The sequence below is a fragment of the Capricornis sumatraensis genome, chromosome 10 (assembly GCF_032405125.1).
Source record: "Capricornis sumatraensis isolate serow.1 chromosome 10, serow.2, whole genome shotgun sequence".
Classification (NCBI taxonomy): Eukaryota; Metazoa; Chordata; class Mammalia; order Artiodactyla; family Bovidae; genus Capricornis; species Capricornis sumatraensis.
Window position 1 is genome coordinate 95,007,930 of NC_091078.1, and position 19,897 is coordinate 95,027,826.

Here is a 19,897-nt window from a genome sequence, read left to right on the forward strand (position 1 = left end):
TCCTAGCAAACATTTAGAGAAGAGCTAATGCCTATCCTTCTAAAAGTCTTTCAAAAAATTGCAGAGGAAGGAACACTTCCAAATTCATTCTACAAGGCCACCATCACCCTGATACCAAAACAAGACAAAGACAACACACAAAAAGAAAACTATAGGCCAATATCACTGATGAACATAGATGCAAAAATACTCGACAAAATTTTTGCAAACAGAATTCAGCAACACATCAAAAAGCTCATACACCATGATCAAGTTGGGTTTATTCCAGGGATGCAAGGATTCTTCAATATATGGAAATCAATCAATGTGATACACCATATTCACAAACTGAAAGATAAAAACCATATGATCATCTCAATAGATGCAGAAAAAGCCTTTGACAAAATCCAGCACCTGTTTATGATTGAAACTCTTCAAGAAATGGCCATAGAAGAAACCTGCCTCAACACAGTAAAGGCCATATATGATAAGCCTATAGCAAACATTATTCTCAATGGTGAGAAACTGAAAGCATTCCCCCTAAGATCAGGAACACGATAAGGGTGTCTACTTTCACCACTATTATTCAACATAGTTCTGGAAGTCCTAGCTACAGCAATCAGAGAAGAAAAAGAAATAAAAGGAATCCAGATCAGAAAAGAAGTAAAGCTCTCACTGTACACAGAAAACCCTAAAGATAGAATCAGAAAATTAATAGAGCTAATCAGTGAATTAGCAAAGTTGCAGGATACAAAATTAATACACAGATATCATTTGCATTTCTATATACTAACAATGAAAAATCAGAAAGAGCAATTAAAGAATCAATCCCATTCACCACTACAACAAAAAGAATTAAATATCTAGGAATAAACTTACCTAAGGAGATAAAAGAACTGTACACAGAAAATTATAAGACACTAATGAAAGCAATCAGATGACATAAACAGATGGAGAGACATTTCATGTTCCTGGATTGAACATTGTTGTTGAAATTGTTCCTAGGAAGAATCAATATTGTGAAAATGACTATACTACCAAATGCAATCTACAGATTTAATGTAATCCCTATCAAATTACCAATGGCATATTTCACAGAACTAGAACAAAAAATTTCACAATTCATATGGAAACACAAAAGATCCCGAATAACCAAAGCAGTCTTGAGAAAGAAGAATAGAGCTGGAGGAATCAAGTTTCCTGATTTCAGGTTATACTACAAAGCTACAGTCATCAAGAAAGTATGGTACTGGCACAAAAACAGAAATATAAACTAATGGAACAAGACAGAAAGCCGAGAAATAAATCCATGCACCTATAGGTACCTTATTTTTGACAAAGGAGGCAAGAATATACAATGGGGTAAAGACAGCCTCTTCAATAAATGGTGTTGGGAAAACTGGACAGCTACAAATAAAAGAATGAAATTAGAACACTTCCTAACACCATCCACAAAGATAAACTCAAAATGGATTAAAGACCTACATGTAAGACCAGAAACTATAAAACTCTTAGAGGACAACATAGGCAGAAATAAATCAAAGCAAGATCCTCTATGACCCACCTCCTACAGTAACTGAAATAAAAACAAAAGTAAACAATGGGACCTGATTAAACTTAAAGCTTTTGCACAGCAAAGGAAACTATAAGCAAGGTGAAAAGGCAATCCTCAGAATGTGAGAAAATAATAGCAAATGAAGTAACTGACAAAGGATTAATTTCCAAAATATACAAGCAGCTCATACAACTCAATACCAGAAAAATAAACAACCCAATCAAAAAGTGGGAAAAAGACCTAAACAGACATTTCTCCAAAGAAGACATACAGATGGCTAACAAACACATGAAAAGATGCTCAACATTATTCACTATTACAAAAATGCAAATCAAATCCACAATGAGAAATCACCTCATACCAGTCAGAATGGCCCTCATCAAAGAGTCTACAAACAATAAATGCTGGAAAGGGTGTGGAGAAAAGGGAACGCTCTTGCACTGTTGGTGGGAATGTAAATTCATACAGCCACTATGGAAGACATTATGGAGATTCCTTAAAAAACTAGGAATAAAACCACCATATCACCCAGCAATCCCACTCCTATGCATATACCCGAGGAAACCAGAACTGAAAGAGACACATGTACCCCAATGTTCACTGCAGCACTGTTACAATAACTAGAACATAGAAGCAACCTAGATGTGCATCAACAGATGAATGGATAAAGAAGTTGTGGTACATATACACAGTGAAATATTAAACTCAGCCATAAAAAGGAACACACTTGAGTCAGTTCTGATGAGGCGGATGAACCTAGAACCTATTAAACAGAGTGAAGTGAGACAGAGTGAAGTGAGTCAGAAAGACAAAGATAAATACAGTATTCTAACACATATATATGGAATCTAGAAAAATGGTACCAAAGAATTTATTTACAGGGCAACAATGGAGAAGCAGACACAGAGTAGACTTACGGACATGGGGAGAGGGGAGGAGAGGGTGAGATGTATGCAAAGAGTAACATGGAAACTTACATTACCATATGTAAAATAGACAGCCAACAGAAAGTTGCTGTATGGCTCAGGACACTCAAACAAGGGTTCTGTATCAACTAGAGGGGTGAGATGGGGAGGGAGATGGGAGGGAGGTTCAAAAGGGAGGGGATATATGTATACCTATGGCTGATTCATGGTGAGGTTTGACAGAAAACAGCAAAATTTTATAAAGCAATTATCCTTCAATAAAAAATAAATTAATTTTTTTTAAAAAGAAAGCACCTGCTGCTTGAAGCAGCGCTCACAGCTTGAGTGAATGCAGTGGCTTCTGTGAAAGTCTGCGCAAACCATTGATTTTATCTTCAGTCCAGGAAATGGTGAAGACAGAAGTGCTTCCCATGAACAGTTACAGGTAGAGAAAATCTGCATTTCTTGGCAGCAGCTTTAGTCTCAGTAATTCCTTACACAGGCAGTGTTAAGTTAAAGGGGGTATTTGTTTTATACTGCAGACGTGTGTAGCTCTGGGATGAGAAATGATTGTTCTCATACTTTGAAAGTCAAACTCAAAAAAAGTTTGACCACCAAGAAGTTCTAATTATAAACATTCTAATAATAATTGCTTTGTTAGCATTTTAGGTTTATTTCTGTGCCCTAGAAGTTTATTCCACAGTGTGATATTCTGCTTAAAGGACCAGACTCATGCTGATCATAATATTTGACTACTGAATATTTGATCATGTTCAATGTGGCCTCAGGTATGAATCCAGAGCTTCCTTCTGAAAGACAGTCTAGGCTGCTGATTGTATTATATTGCTTTTTTTTCCCTAGTTTTTTTTTTTTTTTTTTAATTTTTCTGACTGTACCAGGTCTTAGTTGTGGCATGTGGGATCTAGTTCCCAAACCAGGGATTGAACTCAGGCCCCCTGCATTGGGAGTGTGGAGTCTCAGCCACTGGACCACCAGTAGGGAACTCCCTGATCGTATTAAGTTTGTCAGGCTTTCCTGATCTCTTTTGGGGTGTGGTGTGCTCAGTTGCTCAGTGGTTTCTGACTCCCCACCACCAGTGCCATGGGCTGTAGCCTGCCAGGATCCTCTGGATGTGGGATTTCCCAGGCAAGAATACTGGAGTGGGTTGCCATTTCCCCCTCCAGGGGAACTTCCCTTCCCAGTGACTGAACCTGCGTCTCTTACATCTCCTGCATTGGCAGGCAGGTTCTTTACCACTATTTAAAGTGTGGAGGGCTCCCTGTCTATCTCTTTGTCTAACGTTTAGAGGCTCCTCCAAAGGGAGGAAAAGGAATCTATCTGTCTGGCAAGGCAAGGAAACAAAGTGCAGTGGGTCCTCAGGGCCTCCTTTCAGGGTTTCTTTTCTTTCCTTGACTCATCCTACCTTCTTGTGCTAGACCTTTCTCTCTGTTCCCCCTCCTTTCCCTCTGCTTTTTCATCTTGCTGGGGCTGTGGCAGACCCCTTTTTTGGCAGCTGGCTAGATTTGTGGGCCTGGAGGTTGCTTTGCAGGCCACCTCATGTGGGTCCCTAGAACTAAGCTGTAAGGGAGGCAGTAGGCCTAGGTTTCGGCTGCATTCTCTAACAGAGGTTACCAAAAACTCTGCATTTTAAGGTCCACTGACTTCTCACATGATGGCTGGTAAAATTGAGCCTTTGCTTACCACTTGGCCAACACCCTGATAAGGAAGAAAGGTGGGTCTGACTCGCATCCCAACTTGATTTACCTGAGAAAGAAACTTGATTTACCTGAGAAAGAAAACAGGCGGCTATCCACAGTTCTGGCAATGGACTGCAGCTTCACCACATCCATCGACTGCCCAATGTGTACAGTGCTCGGCATGCTCCCCAGAGTCCCTCTCACAAACTCCGCCACCTCCTGCACAGTGAACATCTGCAGGAGCTCGTCAAAGATGGTTGGGAAAGAGTTGAGGAGTGCAGCCTGCAGAAGCACGTGAAGGTCTGGTTAGCTCAGACTTAGGTCTGCATCTATCTGTGTGCTTAGACAATGACACACAGTGGTGAGAGGTTGAGAGGTAATTGCAGCACCCCTATTTTGAATGGGCTCCTCCCTGGCCTGTGATTCCATCCATCCCCGTAGTAGTCTTGGGGCTGAAGCAGGAGAACCAAAAAGGAAACCAAAACAAGAGAATTTACTGGGATCCAAGCCATTAGAAGCTTTAGAACTTGCCAAGGCATTTGTTGGCAAGGGAACGAATTATATAGAGAAATTAACTCTATAGCTTAACATCCATAGCTGTTTTTGCTCATAAAATGGATTTAACTTATTTGTCTCTATGATCAAGTTCTTGACTTCCCAATTTCAGCCCCAAATTCAAGCCAGGAAACTCACAAAGAAAGGAGGTCAAACATAACTGAGTGCCATCAAGCAGCAGTGGTGAACTCCATTCACAGTCCTGCAGCCAGCAGTCTAGCTCTGAAAACTGGACCATTTCCCCAGAATAGTGACATTTACTTGAAACCATAAAGTCTGAAGACTTTGTAAATTATTTCCTTCACATGCCATGCCTGGCAGTCTCAAGTGTAAATCCAAAAAGGAGGGAGAATGTGTGGATTTAGTCAGCCATGAGATCCTGAAGGCTGCTGATGATGCTGGCCTAGCGTTCAGTGACCTCGACTGACTAGACAAGTGGTCTGTGTGTGTATGGAGACTTCTCTCCTAGGATCTCAGCTCTGGGAGACCCATGAGGTGGCTTCTTGAGGACAATCAGAGCCTCTTGGAGGCAGAGTAGTTTAGGAGAAAGAGAATGGGTTTTGAAATTGGACAGACATGAGTTTAAATCCCAGTATTACCACTTATCTGCCATATAACCCTGGGTGAGTTACTGCCTAGTCCTCCTTTTTCTCATCTATAAAATGGAGATGAGGTTATCACTTATCTCCTCATACTGGTATGAAGAAGAAGTTTAGGTGCACCAGGTTAATTTCCAGTAGACTGCCTGGCACACATACCAGGCCTTCAATAAATGCTGGCTCTTGTTCAATCTCTCTTGTCTAAATGGAAATAGCATGAAGGAGGCTCTTCACGCTGCTCAGTCCTCTTAGATGATTAACCCAAGATTTACAAAGGGAAATGGAGTGTCGCCTTGAGACAAGGTGAGAGTGCACTCTTTCTAAGTGGCAGGTTAGGGGAGGGGAGCTGTTTTTCAGGCAGTAAGACACTGTTCTTGACTGAGTGAAAATTTATATGGGGCAACAGGTCTGTCACACTGCACTCTGTGTTCAGTCCAGGACCATGACTGAACTTCTGTGAATTCTATCTGCAGATTTATAACTCCCTGAGATATCAAGGAGACCATTTCTCAGTAATGAGAACCAGCACAAAAACTAGATACAAAGACAAAGGGAGGAAGCAGGTATTTCTTTTGGCTGCATCACAAACCTTGCAGGACCTTAGTTCCCTGACCTGGGGTTGGTAGTGAAACCAGGGGCCATGTTAATGAAAGTGGCAAGTCCTAACCACTGGACTCCTAGAAAATTCCCAGAAAAGCAGGTAATATTTCACAATCAATGACCAACAGTAAACTGATTTGTCCTCTTTAATGGTGAAATTTTCTAATCTCATGGCACCAGGACAGAAGGACACTTGCACCATAACATCTCCTAGTGGTCAGAATCAAAGACATAAAGTCTGACTGAATTGTATACTTGTGGAGGGTTCTGAAACTCATGAAACATGAGCCTGGTACCAAAGGAGCAGGTATGATTCTGACTCAGGTCTAAGCTGAGAATAGATCTAAGGTATTTATCCCGATATGGGAGGAACACGCTATTGAGAAGAGGGCATTGCTGAGTTCTCAGAAAGCAAATCTGCCTTGCTCTGCTAGCTACCTCTGAGCTCCCCAGATCTCCACAGGCTCAGAGATGAGTAGGTGTCCTGGGCCTTGGCTGGCAGGAACTGATAGGCTGGGGGAGAGAGATGACTGGCCTGGGGTATTCAGGAGGGGAGACCATGGAAGGAGGCTTTCTTATAGAGATACCTGGTGACCTTGATGTATTCCACTTTTATAGAGGCTATCGCCCAGCTGTTCTTTTGTTCTCTGGGCCAAGGGGCCTATGGACAACTGGAATCTAGAGGCAACACAGGAGGAAGTGGGGAACAAAAAAAAAATTGGGACTATTCTAATCTTAAAGGAGACATTTGAACATATACTTGTGCTGACAGACCTAGCAGTGACAGAATGAATGGACGTAAGAGAAGCTGTCTAGTCTCTGTTCCTAAGTTTTGATGTGATAATTGCCTTCAAGAAACCAAAGAAGTATAATTCATTAGATATAATCTTGACATTTATCTGGAAGAAAAAGAATAACCTCTTTGTTTCTGGGGTAAAGAATAATATCCTTGATCCCTTCTAGGGTATGGGTGCATGGGAAAGGTAACTGATTAACTGACCAGACATATTTAATATAAGAAAGCAAACTTCCTTTCCACACTATTATTTCTAATAGAATCTAATCCTAATTCTTAGCCAAGGTTTTCTAGTTATTTCTGCTGTTTTTCAACCAATTTCACTCAACTTCTAGAATGGATCAATACTAACCTGAAGTTGTTAAAATTAATACAGTGACTAGGAAATAAAATCCTCTTTGCATTCTGAATATCCTTTATAAATAAGGTGCTCATGTACAACTAATAGTATGGCAGCTAAATAAATCTGACCAAAAGAGGGCAAAGTTAAGCTTCTTCTCCACCATAAAGACACGGGGCTGTTTTATATTTGGAAGCTGGGACACAGCTGGCTTTGAAGTAAAAACAGCATTTTATTCTAGCAGGTATTTCCTTATACCTCAACCCTTACCCGAAACATAGAAACCTGGCAGGGCTTCGACTCTGGAAGCCAGGGGACAAAGAAACCACCTGCTAAGACAGACAAGAATCCAGCATCAAAACTTTCCTGCAGCTCACAGACCTGAGTGAAAAGGAGTGTTTCTGAATTTCTGCTGTCCAGACTGAGCACAAACCGGATGGACTGGAAAAGCTCTTGGATGCTGGACCGGAACTGTTCCTCTTCCATCCCACAGGTGGCACGTGAGTACAAGATCCTTGACTGCACGATAAACTTGAAAAGGTACTCCAACGCCTGGCGGTGTGGCAGAGAGATAGAGAGGTGTTAAAGATGGGTTTCCCAGGTGGCGCTAGTGGTAAAGAACCCACCTGCCAATGCAGGAGACATAAGAGATGTGGGTTCAATCCCTGCGTCGGGAAGATTCCCCTGGAGGAGTGCATGGCAACCCACTCTAATATTCTTGCCTGGAGAATCCCATAGACAGAGGAGCTTGGCAAGCTATAGTCTATAGGGATGCAAAGAGTTGGACATGACTGAAACAACTTAGCACATAAAGATGGTCAGGAACTAACACATGAAGGAGTGAAGCGTAGAGTACCAGCAAATCATACACTAACCTTGAGAGATGGACATTTCCAACTTTGGAGATAAGCACTTTAGTATTTTTTAAAATTTTTATTGGCATGTGGTTGATTTACAATGTTGTATTACACTAGTTTTCGGTATATAGCAAAGTGACTCAGTTTTTATATATATATATTTAAGATTTTTTTTTTTTTAAGATTCTTTTTCCACGTTGGCCATTACAGAGTATTGAGCAGAGTTCCCTGTGCTATACAGCAGGTTATTATTACTTATCTCTTTTATACATAGTAGGGAAGTACTTTAATCTTTTTAAATTAGAAAAATGTTTTTTTACTTTAATTTTTAAAACCTTTCCTCCAAAGTCCAAATGGTCCTTGACAGTAAGTATCTATGTACTGAGAGAATTGCCAAATTATTTCATGTAGCTGTGGAAGTGAATAACCATAGACTATTATGGAAGCAGCTGAATTCAAGAAGATACAGGATCAAAAGGAAATTAAATTTCTCTCATTTTTCTCAGGTCTAGAAATAAAAGGCTACAAAGGCAATGATATAAGAACCTCTCTTAAATTTATTTCAAGAAGGAAGAGTACTTTAAGAAGTCTTTTGCATCTTTGAGAAACAGCTGGCGCCTGACATGTGCCAGCCATCTCACCAGGGGTCCAGTTTGGAGAAAACCAGCCTCTAGTTGCACAGGAGCTGGCAGACCCAACACACCCATTCACCATCCTCTCCCAGACCAGGACACCTGCCATCAACAGTTTATGAACGAGACAGGAGACAAAACTCCCATAACATGTGTTGGGAGCAGAATCTGATTCTGAGGAGCCCCTGGAGGTTGGCCCATGCTTATGAGCTGAATAATTCTCTTTTAAGAGAATTCAAGATTCTATATATTCTAATCAAAGAAAGGCTAAAGATCTCCCAGACACTGGAAAGGCAGAGTCATGGAGCATTGAGGAGAAACTTATCCAAGGATGAAATATGGAGCTCTGGCCACCTCTTCAAAGAAGCTTTTCCTAAACTCTTGATGTGAAGTAAAACCTCCTCTCCAGCCATTCTATGCCAAGATCCTATTTATTTCTTTAATAGCATAATTAATTTTTTCCTCACTGACTTTGTATGTTTATCTTTCTATGGTTTATCTGTTGGACATGTTTATTGTCTGCCTTTTCCCCATGTGAATGGAGGTGCTATCAAGGCTGAACCTTTCTGTGTGGGTTCCTGCTGAATCGCCAGTGGGTAACCCAATGTCTGACACATGGCAGGTATCAAGCAATATTGGCTGAATGAATGACTCTTAGAAGAAAACTAAGATACCATCTCCAAGGTGTTAAGCAATTAATTTCTGAACTCACACAGAACTTTTTGCATTTAACTCCATGTGTACCCCTCAATTATGCAGGGAACCTCACAGGTGCTGGGGTTCAGAGAAGAACAGAACCCAGGCCCTGCCCTCACATCACACTTGGCACTCTGTTCTGCACTTGTGTTTGCGCCTAATTCCCTTTAGGACACAGGGGATGTGCTCTTCCAGGGGAGAGGGCAGTCTTACTCCTCTCTGCATCTCGGCAGCCATGACATGCTGGTTGCCCAGCTAACACATACTGCATGAAGGTCAGAAGTGAGACTTGCGGCCTCAGGTTTTTACAGAATGTGCTGAGAACAGGCAGGGAAAATACAGATTTATGATTTGATTTTGCCTCTTTAAACTGATGATACTTAGGAGAACATGTGTTTGAACTGTTACCACACGAATAACACAAGCATAGGCCCACTAGTACTTAGAGCAGATGATGAGATATTCAAATAGGACAGAGAAAAAGCAGAACTACTTTGCTGCCATTCTTCTTTTATTACTAACTAGAAAGGGTGGGAAAGACATGGTTAAAAAGCAACTTAAAACAAGTGACTCAAGAACAAGAAAAGACAGGGACGAAAGGAAAGATAGAAACCATGAACTTGCTTTAAGTGAGTTCTCAGAGGATACGAGTTTTTTTTTAAAAAAATAGTTAATATGGAGAACTGCTGAGCAAGAGAGAAATCAACATTCTCATAGGTGGTTCTCTACAGCAGAAGCAGCAGTCATGAGAAAACGAGTTACCAGAAAGTGTAGTTAACTCACAGTGTGGACAGTCCCCTGGAAAGGGGAGCTGTCCAGCACTGCAAAGCGCTGCCTGATCATGGCTTTAAGATTACCTTCTTCTCAACATATCCACATACAGTGCATTCACTCAGTTCTTTTTACTTAAAACAGTTATACAAAATACAGTGTTCAGTAAATACTGAAGAAGGGGAAAGTATTAGATAATCTTATTTCTAATCAATGTTGGCTTATTTCTAACCAACACTGGCTTAGAAGGAGATATGCTACTTTAGCCAGTGGAAGCAAAGACTGACACTAAGGGTAGAAGCGAGGCAGTGGGGATGACTACGAGCCGCATGCACATCATCCCTCCCTCCTGCTCTCAGATACAATGATGAGGAATAAAGACCTTTTAGGGCAAAATCAAAGGGAGAAAAGGGCAGTTAGGTGGATCAAGGCAGTCATTCCACACTGTCTACACTTGTCCTGCACTCTACTCCACGGAGGTTACTTGCAAAGTTCTGCAGGGGTGGGCCCTTTTCAGGACATTACCCGCATGGCTTCCTGAATGTGGTCCTGACGAATCAGTTCTGCTGAGCAGTCCATGTACCACTTCAAACAGCGGATTAGCTCCCTGGGAAAAAGAACAGTCCAGAAACCCCACTTTAATCCAAAAGCAATGCAGCCTGAAATACCTGCAGTCCTAAATTAGCCATAGAGGAAATAATATACTGCTGACAAGCTAGAATGCAGCGATGGATTCGTCACAGCTGTGGAATCTTTAGACCACCTGAGACCAGACAACACTCCTGACCAAGAGATGCCACATTTCAATCAGCAGTTGGAGTCATTCTTTCCCACTTCCCCTGGGACACATTTCTTTTGATTACAATAAAGTTTTCCCAAAGTCATGGGCTGGATGTGTGTTTTCTTTGTTGAAAACTGCTAAGTCTCCAGAATATACAACAATGACTAGTAAATAGCAGGCTCTGAATAAAGGTGTATGGTCCCATGTGCCTCTCCTTGCCATCCCAATCATTTTATTTCCTTAGGACCAAGTTATCTGAGTGGCATGGGACTACAGGGTCAGAAAGTCTGCACATATACATGGCCGAAGAATTCAGAGGTCAAGAGAACAGGCCCTCTGCAGACAGCAGGGTTCACATCTGGGGCATATCAGTCTCGAGCTCTGCATCCTTGAGCAAGTTATGTGAGCTCTCTGTCCTCACTCTCTTCATTTAAAATATAGGCAGCAATAGTACATCTCAAATTACTGTGAATTCTAATGAGATGACACGTGTAAAATCTATAGCACAGTGCCTGCTCTCTCCAAAGTGACATCAAAGTATCAGAGTCCAGTGATTCCACAGCTTCACTACCCTTCAGGTTTTATCTCTTCAAAACTTATGTTCATTCCATAGACTAATACGGCAACTTTTAAAATTGCTCTAATGGCTTTAGATAACCTGTGAGTGCTTCCCGTGTTTACTCTTTGTATTATCTCTTTTATTGACCGTCTTTTCTTTCCTTTGATATTTATTTGTGGATGGTATATTTAGCTATTCACATGCTTCTCACTGAAAAAACAAAATATTTTTAGCAGCTCTTCCATCATTTCTTAGAAGGAAAAGCATGAAAACTATGTAATAAACTACAGTATAAAACGTCAGCAAAAAGCCCACAGCTAACATCATTCTCAATGGCAAAAGCCTGTCTTTCTATTCAAACACAAGTCCTAATGATGATGCCAAATGCAACTTACTTGTATGCCAGGGCTCCAGCAAAGTGCTTCTGGATGTATGTGTCCATTACAGGTCGGAAGTGGAAATATTTGATGTCTCGGAGCAGGTTGATGATGAATACCTGGGAGAGACAAGGTGTAGCAGAATTCAGTGGAGGCCTCAAACCTACCCCCAGAAGGAAACAACTCTTGATTCTTCAAGGGATGGCAAACTACAAGTGTTTTCTCCAGTGTTTCCAGGGGATGTAAGACTGCCATTCCGGGTATGTATTTCTGGCATGTTTGTTCTACTGCTAACAACCCTGGCCTCTCATTCCAGACATGGGACTCATTTGTCAACACCAGTGACTCTGACCTTCTCTCTTCACAATAATGCTCAGTGGTACAATATGGACCAAGGGAAGACAAAACAATATCTGTGTTGTGGCACAAACATTAAGGTATCTCAAAAACTTGGAAAAGAGAGAAAAAAATACTGTCCTCTGAGCCAAATCATCCTACAGAAGGTTGCACCCTTCGGAAATTAGGGTTGGTTGGCCACGGAGCCAAGAAGAAAAGCCAGAGAAACAAACTTTGCAAAATACCACTCTAACTCTTGCGTCTGCTGCTCATCTATCATACAGACTTTAAAGTATCTGGTTGTCGTTGAACACATAGTCCTCCTGAAGGACTGGACATGTTCAACAAAACGCACTGAATATTCAGATCACTGTCTTTTCTCACTGAGCAACCTTCTGAGACTCTGGTTCCCAGACAACTGTTTACAGGGAGAGGGTGTGATGCTAAGACCAGCACAGAGAGTCTCTGCTTATTCTTTGTTTTTGTTTTTGATATTTGTTTACTTGGTTGTGCTGGGTCTTAGCTGTGGCACACAGGCTCTTTAGTGGTGGCATGTGAGATCTAGTTCCCTGAACAGGTATTGAACCCAGGGCCCTTGCACTGGGGGTGCAGTCTTAACCACTGGACCACCAGAAAAATTTCTGTATCCTACTTTGTAAGTGGAAAACGAGCTGTCTTGTTTCCTTTATTGGTCTCTGGGCCTTTTGTTGGTGTAGGTCACTATTTTAGCAACCCTGCGATAGTATGAGACTAAGTATCAAAACCACAAAGCAGAGGTCCAGATTTGCTCATATAGAGATATGCCAGGTAGGCAGGTTGTTGGTCTTCCTTGGTGACACTCATCAGTCCCTTTCCTGTTGGGCTCATCTGCATTATGTGCTGACTCACTCAAATAAACTGCCTTCTGCAGACTTTCAAAAAGTATGTGACAGGAATAATCAATAAAAATCAGGAAAGTTAAGACTTACCAAAGACTGAAATACCAGCAGGCCATATTTCTCTGTGTTATCATCCAAAATCACAAAGAGTGTATCTAAGATGTCCTGCAGAAACTGCAACAGCATAAAAACCAGAGGGCTCAGGTCTTAGGACCTTGGACACACGGTCAGACGTTCAAACACCAGTGAATTTATCTCCCAAACAAACAAAATCAAACATCTCCTAAGACCTCAAACTACCACTTAAAAATAACCTGGTATTCCATCTCCACCTAGCCAAGAAATAACTAGGTGAACTTTGGGTGTTTGATTATAGCCCAAAGGGCCCTAAGAGAGACCTAAAGAGGCTCTTCCTGTTAGGTAAGTGCTAAACTTATAAAGAAAGAGCAATTACCTAAAAAATTTAGACCATCCATAAAGAATAGCAATCTTGAAGGCAACATAACTGATTTTGATGCCAAATTCACTTTTGAGAAAAAGTGCTTTCTTTCCTGGGACCCCGAAATTCAGCAGTCTCTTACTGTCTACTATGACCTACCTCTGTAGAGGACATCTGGATAAGGATGTGACAAGCTAGGCCTTACCTACAGAAACTTATTTTTTTGTCTAGAAATTAGTATCCCAGGAGAAGAGAGAATGCAGCTGATGAGGGCTGTCAAAGAGGGTAAAAGATCTGGAGACAACATTTTTCTTTTTTTGAGCAAGTGCCTTTTTCTTTCTAAGATGCAAAAGTCCAGGGAGAGAATACTAAATATTCATGGATGCTCCCAGTCTTCAAAAATCAAACCTAATACTCTGTTGGTCAAAATGCAATTTAATGATATAATGTTTACAACTTGCTTCAAAACAACATAAGGTAGAAGGCATGGATGAGGGATTTATGGGCAGGACTGGCCAGGGGTTGATGACAGTCAGGGATGAATGACAGGGAGATGTAGGGTTATTTATTCTGTCTGCATCTTTGGATGCTTGAAATTTTCCAATAAAAAGTAAAAAATAATTAAAATGCTAGCATATTCCCTTTACATTCTCTCCTGGCTGGCTTGAGACAAATATTGATGCTAAAACCAGAAATGCTGGTAGGATGTTCTCTTGTCAGGAATGTAACAACTCAACCTTAAAAAGATCACAGAGCTTTCATAGTATGTGGTCTGTTCTACTGGTGAAATTTTTAATAGTTTAGAAGGAAAAAATGCCCTGAGTGTAAATTTATCTTAAGTTTCAAAACTAGTTTGTATAAAGTTTCAAAAGCTTGTTTGTATAAAGAGTTATTTTAAAAATTTATGATACTCTGATCAATTAACACAAAATTCATACAAGTCTTCATAAAAGTACAAAGAAATACACAGACTTTAAAATTATCCCTCATTTGGAGACACCGTGTTGTGTATTATTGAGTCAATGGAGCTGTAAAATAAAAGTACAGACAGTGCAGTGGTAACAGATTTGATCCTTGCAATGATGGAGCCAAGAATTTCCACACATGGACAAGGTGCCTTTTTGAAATTCAATCTCTAGCCTACATTCCACTGCTCTTGCTGATCACCCAAAGCACCTCCATTCTCCTCAGTTGAGTTCAGTCCATTGTGCAGAATCCACCTACCAGGCTTTCACCATTGGGAAGTGCCTGGGATTCTTCTTGGGCTCAAGTCAGGTGGGCAAACACCTGGCTTTTACACTGTGTGGAGAAGCCCTAAGGGTAACAACTGGGGTTGGGCAGTGTTGCTGTCAGTTTGCTCAGGCCATTAGATGGGAAGTGTCACAAAAGCACATGAGAAAGCCAATGAGGCAGAGAGGAGGGTAGAGTTCCCTGGTCTGGACTCTTAAGTGAGAGACTGGGCAAAATCAGGAGTTCCAGTTCATGGAGAATATTTAGAGTTCTTCTAGATAATCCAGAGAGTGGGGCCAGGAGGACACCAGGCTGGGTTTGTGGTAGAGGTTTACAGAGTAAGCGAAGAAAGGAAGCGAGCGGAGACCTAGAGGCATGCAGGCGGCAGTCCACACTGGGATTGTTTCTGAGAGGCTGCCCTTTAATTATCACTTTGCTTTCTGGGAAGAAAACAAGCCAGAAAATAGGGTTTAAAACTTAAATATTGTTTCTAAAAGGTAATAAACCTGATGTGATACCTACTTTAAAGAAAGAAGCTAATTGAAAAAAAGAAAAATAACTTTATCTCTACTCACTTAACTATATACCTTAAAAAGTGGTCTCAGAGGCTTATAGGCAGAAATCAAGGGGAAGTAAGGCCCTCTGCCCAGATTCTTGCTCAGCTAGCACATGTGAATTGGGTGAAAGCCATACCTTAACAATTTCCTCCCCACTGACATGCCGCAGCCGCCCAAGGATATCCATGATCCGGTCTGGAAAGGCCTTCCATTTCAGCAGAGCAAGGAGGTCCACTAGGAAGCAAGCCCCAAAAATGGTGAACCCTGGCTATGTCATGGGCAAGCAAAGCCTAGACTCCCCTTGCCAAGGGTGGGTGGGATCTAGAGAGACAGAAACAGCTGGAAGCAGCGAAATAGCCTCCAGAGTGCTGCGATCAAGGCTACAGACACATCTGTAAAACCATGGAAAACCCCATAGCTTGCTATTACTAAGTGATTCCTTCAGCTTCAAATGAGAAGAATCCCCTCACTGTGGCATGAAAAAGCAGAAGCAACAATTTCTGTCTCTTGACAAATATCAGCAAGACAAAGCAGCAAGTGGGGACAGTGGAGGGCTCCCCGCTGCGGGCACCCTGGCCTACCGTTCTGGGTGAGCTTGGTGGAGGAGAGCTGTGTGGAAATGAAGAAAGACTCTTTGGTGCTGCGCTGGAAGATGAGGCTGGAGGGGATGTTAGGGCAGCCATTGTAATCCTCTTTGCAGCAGGGCAGGCCCAGGTACAGAGCGTGGTTGTTAAACGTGCTATTCTCATCACACTGTAGGCATAAGTAGAGGACACAGAATATTTCTGGAACCATGCCACGTGTAAAACATCAGGTCCCAGGGAATTTGGGGTTCTTGAGGCTGGACCTTGGACCTCAGGTCCTGTTAGAAAAGTGCTTCCTAAGCACTTTAAAAGCGTTTTCCATTTCTTCCCCCAGAATGGCTCACATGCCTTTTAAAGAAAACATGGCGAAGCTCATGGCCTCTATCTGTTGTGCAGGAAACTCTGGGTACCAGCTATGCTGTGATAGCTGACAGAATCAGAGTCTCAAATGGCAGGTCTCCAAATGTACGAGCCAAGGCTGTAATGGCACAAAGGGGCTGAATAATAGACTTCCACGACTAGTGGAGTGGGAAGTTGGAAACAGAGGCCCTGCTGGTGTGATCTGTGGGAAAAGACAAAAGCCTGCCCACGGGTGCCCTGCTGTCTCCACCTGCACTCCACCCTAGATCCTCTGGCCCACTCGGGGGAACCACCTGACCGAGAACCACATGTGAGAGTGGTCTGAGTGCGGGACAGACCCAGGTTCCGTACCTTGTACACGTAGAGCTCATGGATGTCATCGGAGAGGGTGGTGCCATCGTCCCGCATCAAGGGTGAGAATGCAAAGCCGAAGAGTTTCTTTTCCCCTTTGTCTTTTGCTGCAATCAGAGGCAAGCATGAGTTGTTCTGCTTCACACCTCCCTTTCCAACAGAAATTCCCTTTTTCCTTATCACCTTGTGTGCTTTACTTCTTTGTCCCTTACTTTGCTCATTAAATAGGTAGCAACCTGATGGCAAGAAGGATCAGAAATGTACTAGGCTGAGTTTCCATTTATATTGCAAGGTACACGGGCTACCTAGAACCAAACAGAAACTACATGGCTAGTCTTGATAAACCAGGGGCTCTTTAAGAAGGAGTTTACTATATACAAAGGAAACCCCCAAAGAGGAATGACCCTGGCAATTATCCACTGTCCAAGTCAGATACTACAAAAGGCCAACAACATCAGATCTCATTTTTTAAAAATATTTCTTTTTGATGTGGACCATTTTTGAAGTCTTCATTGAATTTGTTACAATACCTAACCAAGGATCGAACCCACAACCCTGGAACCGAATGTGAAGTCTTAACCGCTGGACCTAAGGAAGTCCCCAGATCACACATTTTTGGATCACTGTCCAAAAAACAGTCTCTGATGACATCCCACCTCTGCATACACAACTCCTCATTTTCTTGCCCTGATACTAGTAAGAACTCTTATTTCTGTCCCAGAGAAGGAAGAGTTATATTCATATTCTCAAAGCAATGTGGAGAAAGAAATCTCACTCACTGGAACAGTGTCTGAACTCAAAGCGCAGGTGGGAGCCTCGGAACCGGTCAATGGGGATGGGCAATTTGATAATCTCTCCCCAGCGAGGACTGTTGCTGTGGTAGAGGACGAAGGAGTGGTAGGAACTCCTGTTAGGCTCTCCTGAACCCAAGCTGATGCAGTCCTGGAACAGAGAAGCAGAGCAACATGCTACCCTACTGGAGGGGTCCCCTGGATTTCTCTGTCACTCGGACATTTCACTTCTTCCTTTGTGAGGGTTTTATTTTTCCATCAGGCCAAATCTATCAGGTGACTGAAATTCAGACTCTGGGGGCAACTGTGAAGATGGCATACGGAGCCAGCAGACACAGTGCTCCTTGTTCTCCTTGGAGCAGAGGCAACCACACATACCACTCAGTTCACCTGAAGGAAGCTGAGCGGTGCCATCTGAATCTCTAAGGCAGACTCTTCATCCTCATTAAGAAAGAAATGGACTCAGCAAAGTCAGCTGTACACAGAGCTTTCCAGATCAGAGAAATAATTAAATAACAAAACGGAGAGAACCGGTTTTCTAATCTTCAGCCCAAAGGTGCACTGGCATTTTATGTTGCCTGTGGCTGACTGTTCTTGGACATAACCAAGGTAGACCAGATTTAACTTGACCCCAGTTTCCAAATATTACTGTGAAAATGCAGTCCCACGCCCCCCGGGAAGCTGCAGGCAATACAAGCCAGAGCAGCTCCTTGTCCACACAGGGCAGAGTGAACAGCTGAGAGCTCTGCTGACCCCCACATTATTCATGCAAACAAGAATCACCTTAGTCCTTGAGGTGGGTTTTTTTAATGACACACATATCTCTGTTTCTAATACCACATCTACCCTCCATTACTTTCTATTAAATAGCTTTGAGAGATGACTGTGACTAACTTTACCTCTTTCCTTCTGTAAAATGTAGATGATCATTGCTTTTCTGCCTACCTCATGACGCTGTTGTCGACACACAGAAGCAAGGTTTGCAAAAGACTGATTTGCCTTCTACCATCTGGCATGCAAACAATGCCTTCTCATTTGCCAAGGACTTGACCATGACTTGACTGAGGGAAAAACTGACATAATGAAAGCAGAAAACAGCACTCCAGGTCTTCTTTTTTAATCAAGAGTGTCAGAGGGTCCTTGTGCTGCACTGGTTGGAAACCACCTTTGGGGGCCTGAGTCTGCTGTTCCTTGTCACATAATCTGGTAACAGCAAGTGGGTATACCCATTTACTAAAGAGCAAATATGACCTTCTATATTAGCTCTAGGACCTAATAACAGGTCGAAAAGAGTGGGACCTAATAACAGTTACCAAAACTAAGCAGCTGGATGCTAGACATGTGGCTGAAAAAGTAACATGTAGGACAGAACTGGAGGGAATAGGTCTAAATGAGGACAGGAAGGATTCAGGTCAGACACTAGGAAGAATTTCTGTGGGTGTCTGAGTGTCTCTTACACATCAAACAGTGATAGACTAAGACTGGCCCATATCTTGGGCTTTAGGGGTCTTCATGTCCAACCTTCTATTCTTAATGTTGCCTTCCTACCCTACGAGTACTGTCTTGTGTTTTGTTTGCCTGAAGAGAAGAGCCTTAGGAAGTGATTTGAGTTCAGTCCCTCTTGAGGAGGATGGGTCTGAGGATGGGACTCTGGAAGAAGTCCACAGAAACACTGAAATTATTACAGGATTAGCTGCCACTTCAAACTGACTGGCAAACCTTACCTTCAAGATTTCACCATCTGCGTAAAGCACATACATGGTCACTTCAATATTCTTTTGTACGCTCTTTCCCCCTCTCTCAAAATCCCCCTTCTCCAGGGTGAGGTACAGGTCATTGCGGATATCACCTGTGGGGAAAGAAGTGCCACGTATTCATGACTGCAGAAGCCACTGTGCCCCATGTGCATGGAGGACAAGGCTAGCATCTGGATCCTCCAGGGTTCAGGGAGGTGCTCAGGGCATTCCAAGCTTGGTTAATCACAATGGACGTTCCACCAATATCAGTGCAGCAGTACTCAGGTGGGTTAGTCATGTGCCTTCTAAGTCTGAATCTTAACGCTGTTCACCACAGCTTGGCTAGGGTGGGAAAAGGCAGACTGCGGGGGACTGCTCAGCCTCTCTCCCCTCCAAGAGAATGGCTGTAATCTAATCCTCCAAAAGAGGAAAGGTTTTACAATCAAAAGGAAGAGCACTTCCTTTAATCATATCTATGTCTTAACCACTAATTCCTCGTTCTTTCCCTCTTTCCTACCTTTCTTTTGGCAGCCCTCCATCTTTCTGAGTCTGCCTAGAGGATACACTGCTCCTTCCTTCTGCAGGCTTACCTAGTTAAATTCCCTGCTGGGGTGCCAACAGAGGTCACTGGATGGTCAGGTTTTCTTCTTTTTGTAGCAAGTGCTCTGGGAGCAGATGACTCCCCAGAAGCGCAGGTTGGGCACTGGGGCGACAGTGTTGGGCTCCTGTGCTTTGAGTCCAGCCCCTGCAGCCCACACTGGCTGCTTCAGAGCGGGCAGGAGCGGAGCCAGCTGCAAGTCTGAAACGACCCAAGTCTCAAACGCCTTTTTCTTTAAGGGGGGGTTGGAACTGTCTGTTCATGTATAAAAGGAGCTTATATGGGCTGCTCTAAGCTTCTAAACCCACAAAGTGACCAATTTTACTTAACACAAACTA

The 19,897-nt window shown here is 42.6% G+C and overlaps 1 protein-coding gene across 1 annotated transcript in view; it reads right to left on the reverse strand.

The window, feature by feature from the left end:
• The window catches only part of DOCK3 (dedicator of cytokinesis 3), a 261,704-nt gene that overhangs the window by 57,812 nt on the left and 183,995 nt on the right, over nucleotides 1-19,897 (reverse strand). Inside the window, exons 14-23 of the mRNA XM_068983119.1 lie at nucleotides 18,950-19,074; nucleotides 17,214-17,376; nucleotides 16,435-16,541; nucleotides 15,721-15,892; nucleotides 15,276-15,373; nucleotides 13,004-13,087; nucleotides 11,718-11,818; nucleotides 10,508-10,589; nucleotides 7,408-7,578; nucleotides 4,226-4,418 (exon numbers count right to left, since the gene is read on the reverse strand). Coding sequence (XP_068839220.1) covers nucleotides 4,226-4,418; nucleotides 7,408-7,578; nucleotides 10,508-10,589; nucleotides 11,718-11,818; nucleotides 13,004-13,087; nucleotides 15,276-15,373; nucleotides 15,721-15,892; nucleotides 16,435-16,541; nucleotides 17,214-17,376; nucleotides 18,950-19,074 — 1,296 coding nt within the window. The remainder of the gene's footprint in view (nucleotides 1-4,225; nucleotides 4,419-7,407; nucleotides 7,579-10,507; nucleotides 10,590-11,717; nucleotides 11,819-13,003; nucleotides 13,088-15,275; nucleotides 15,374-15,720; nucleotides 15,893-16,434; nucleotides 16,542-17,213; nucleotides 17,377-18,949; nucleotides 19,075-19,897) is intronic.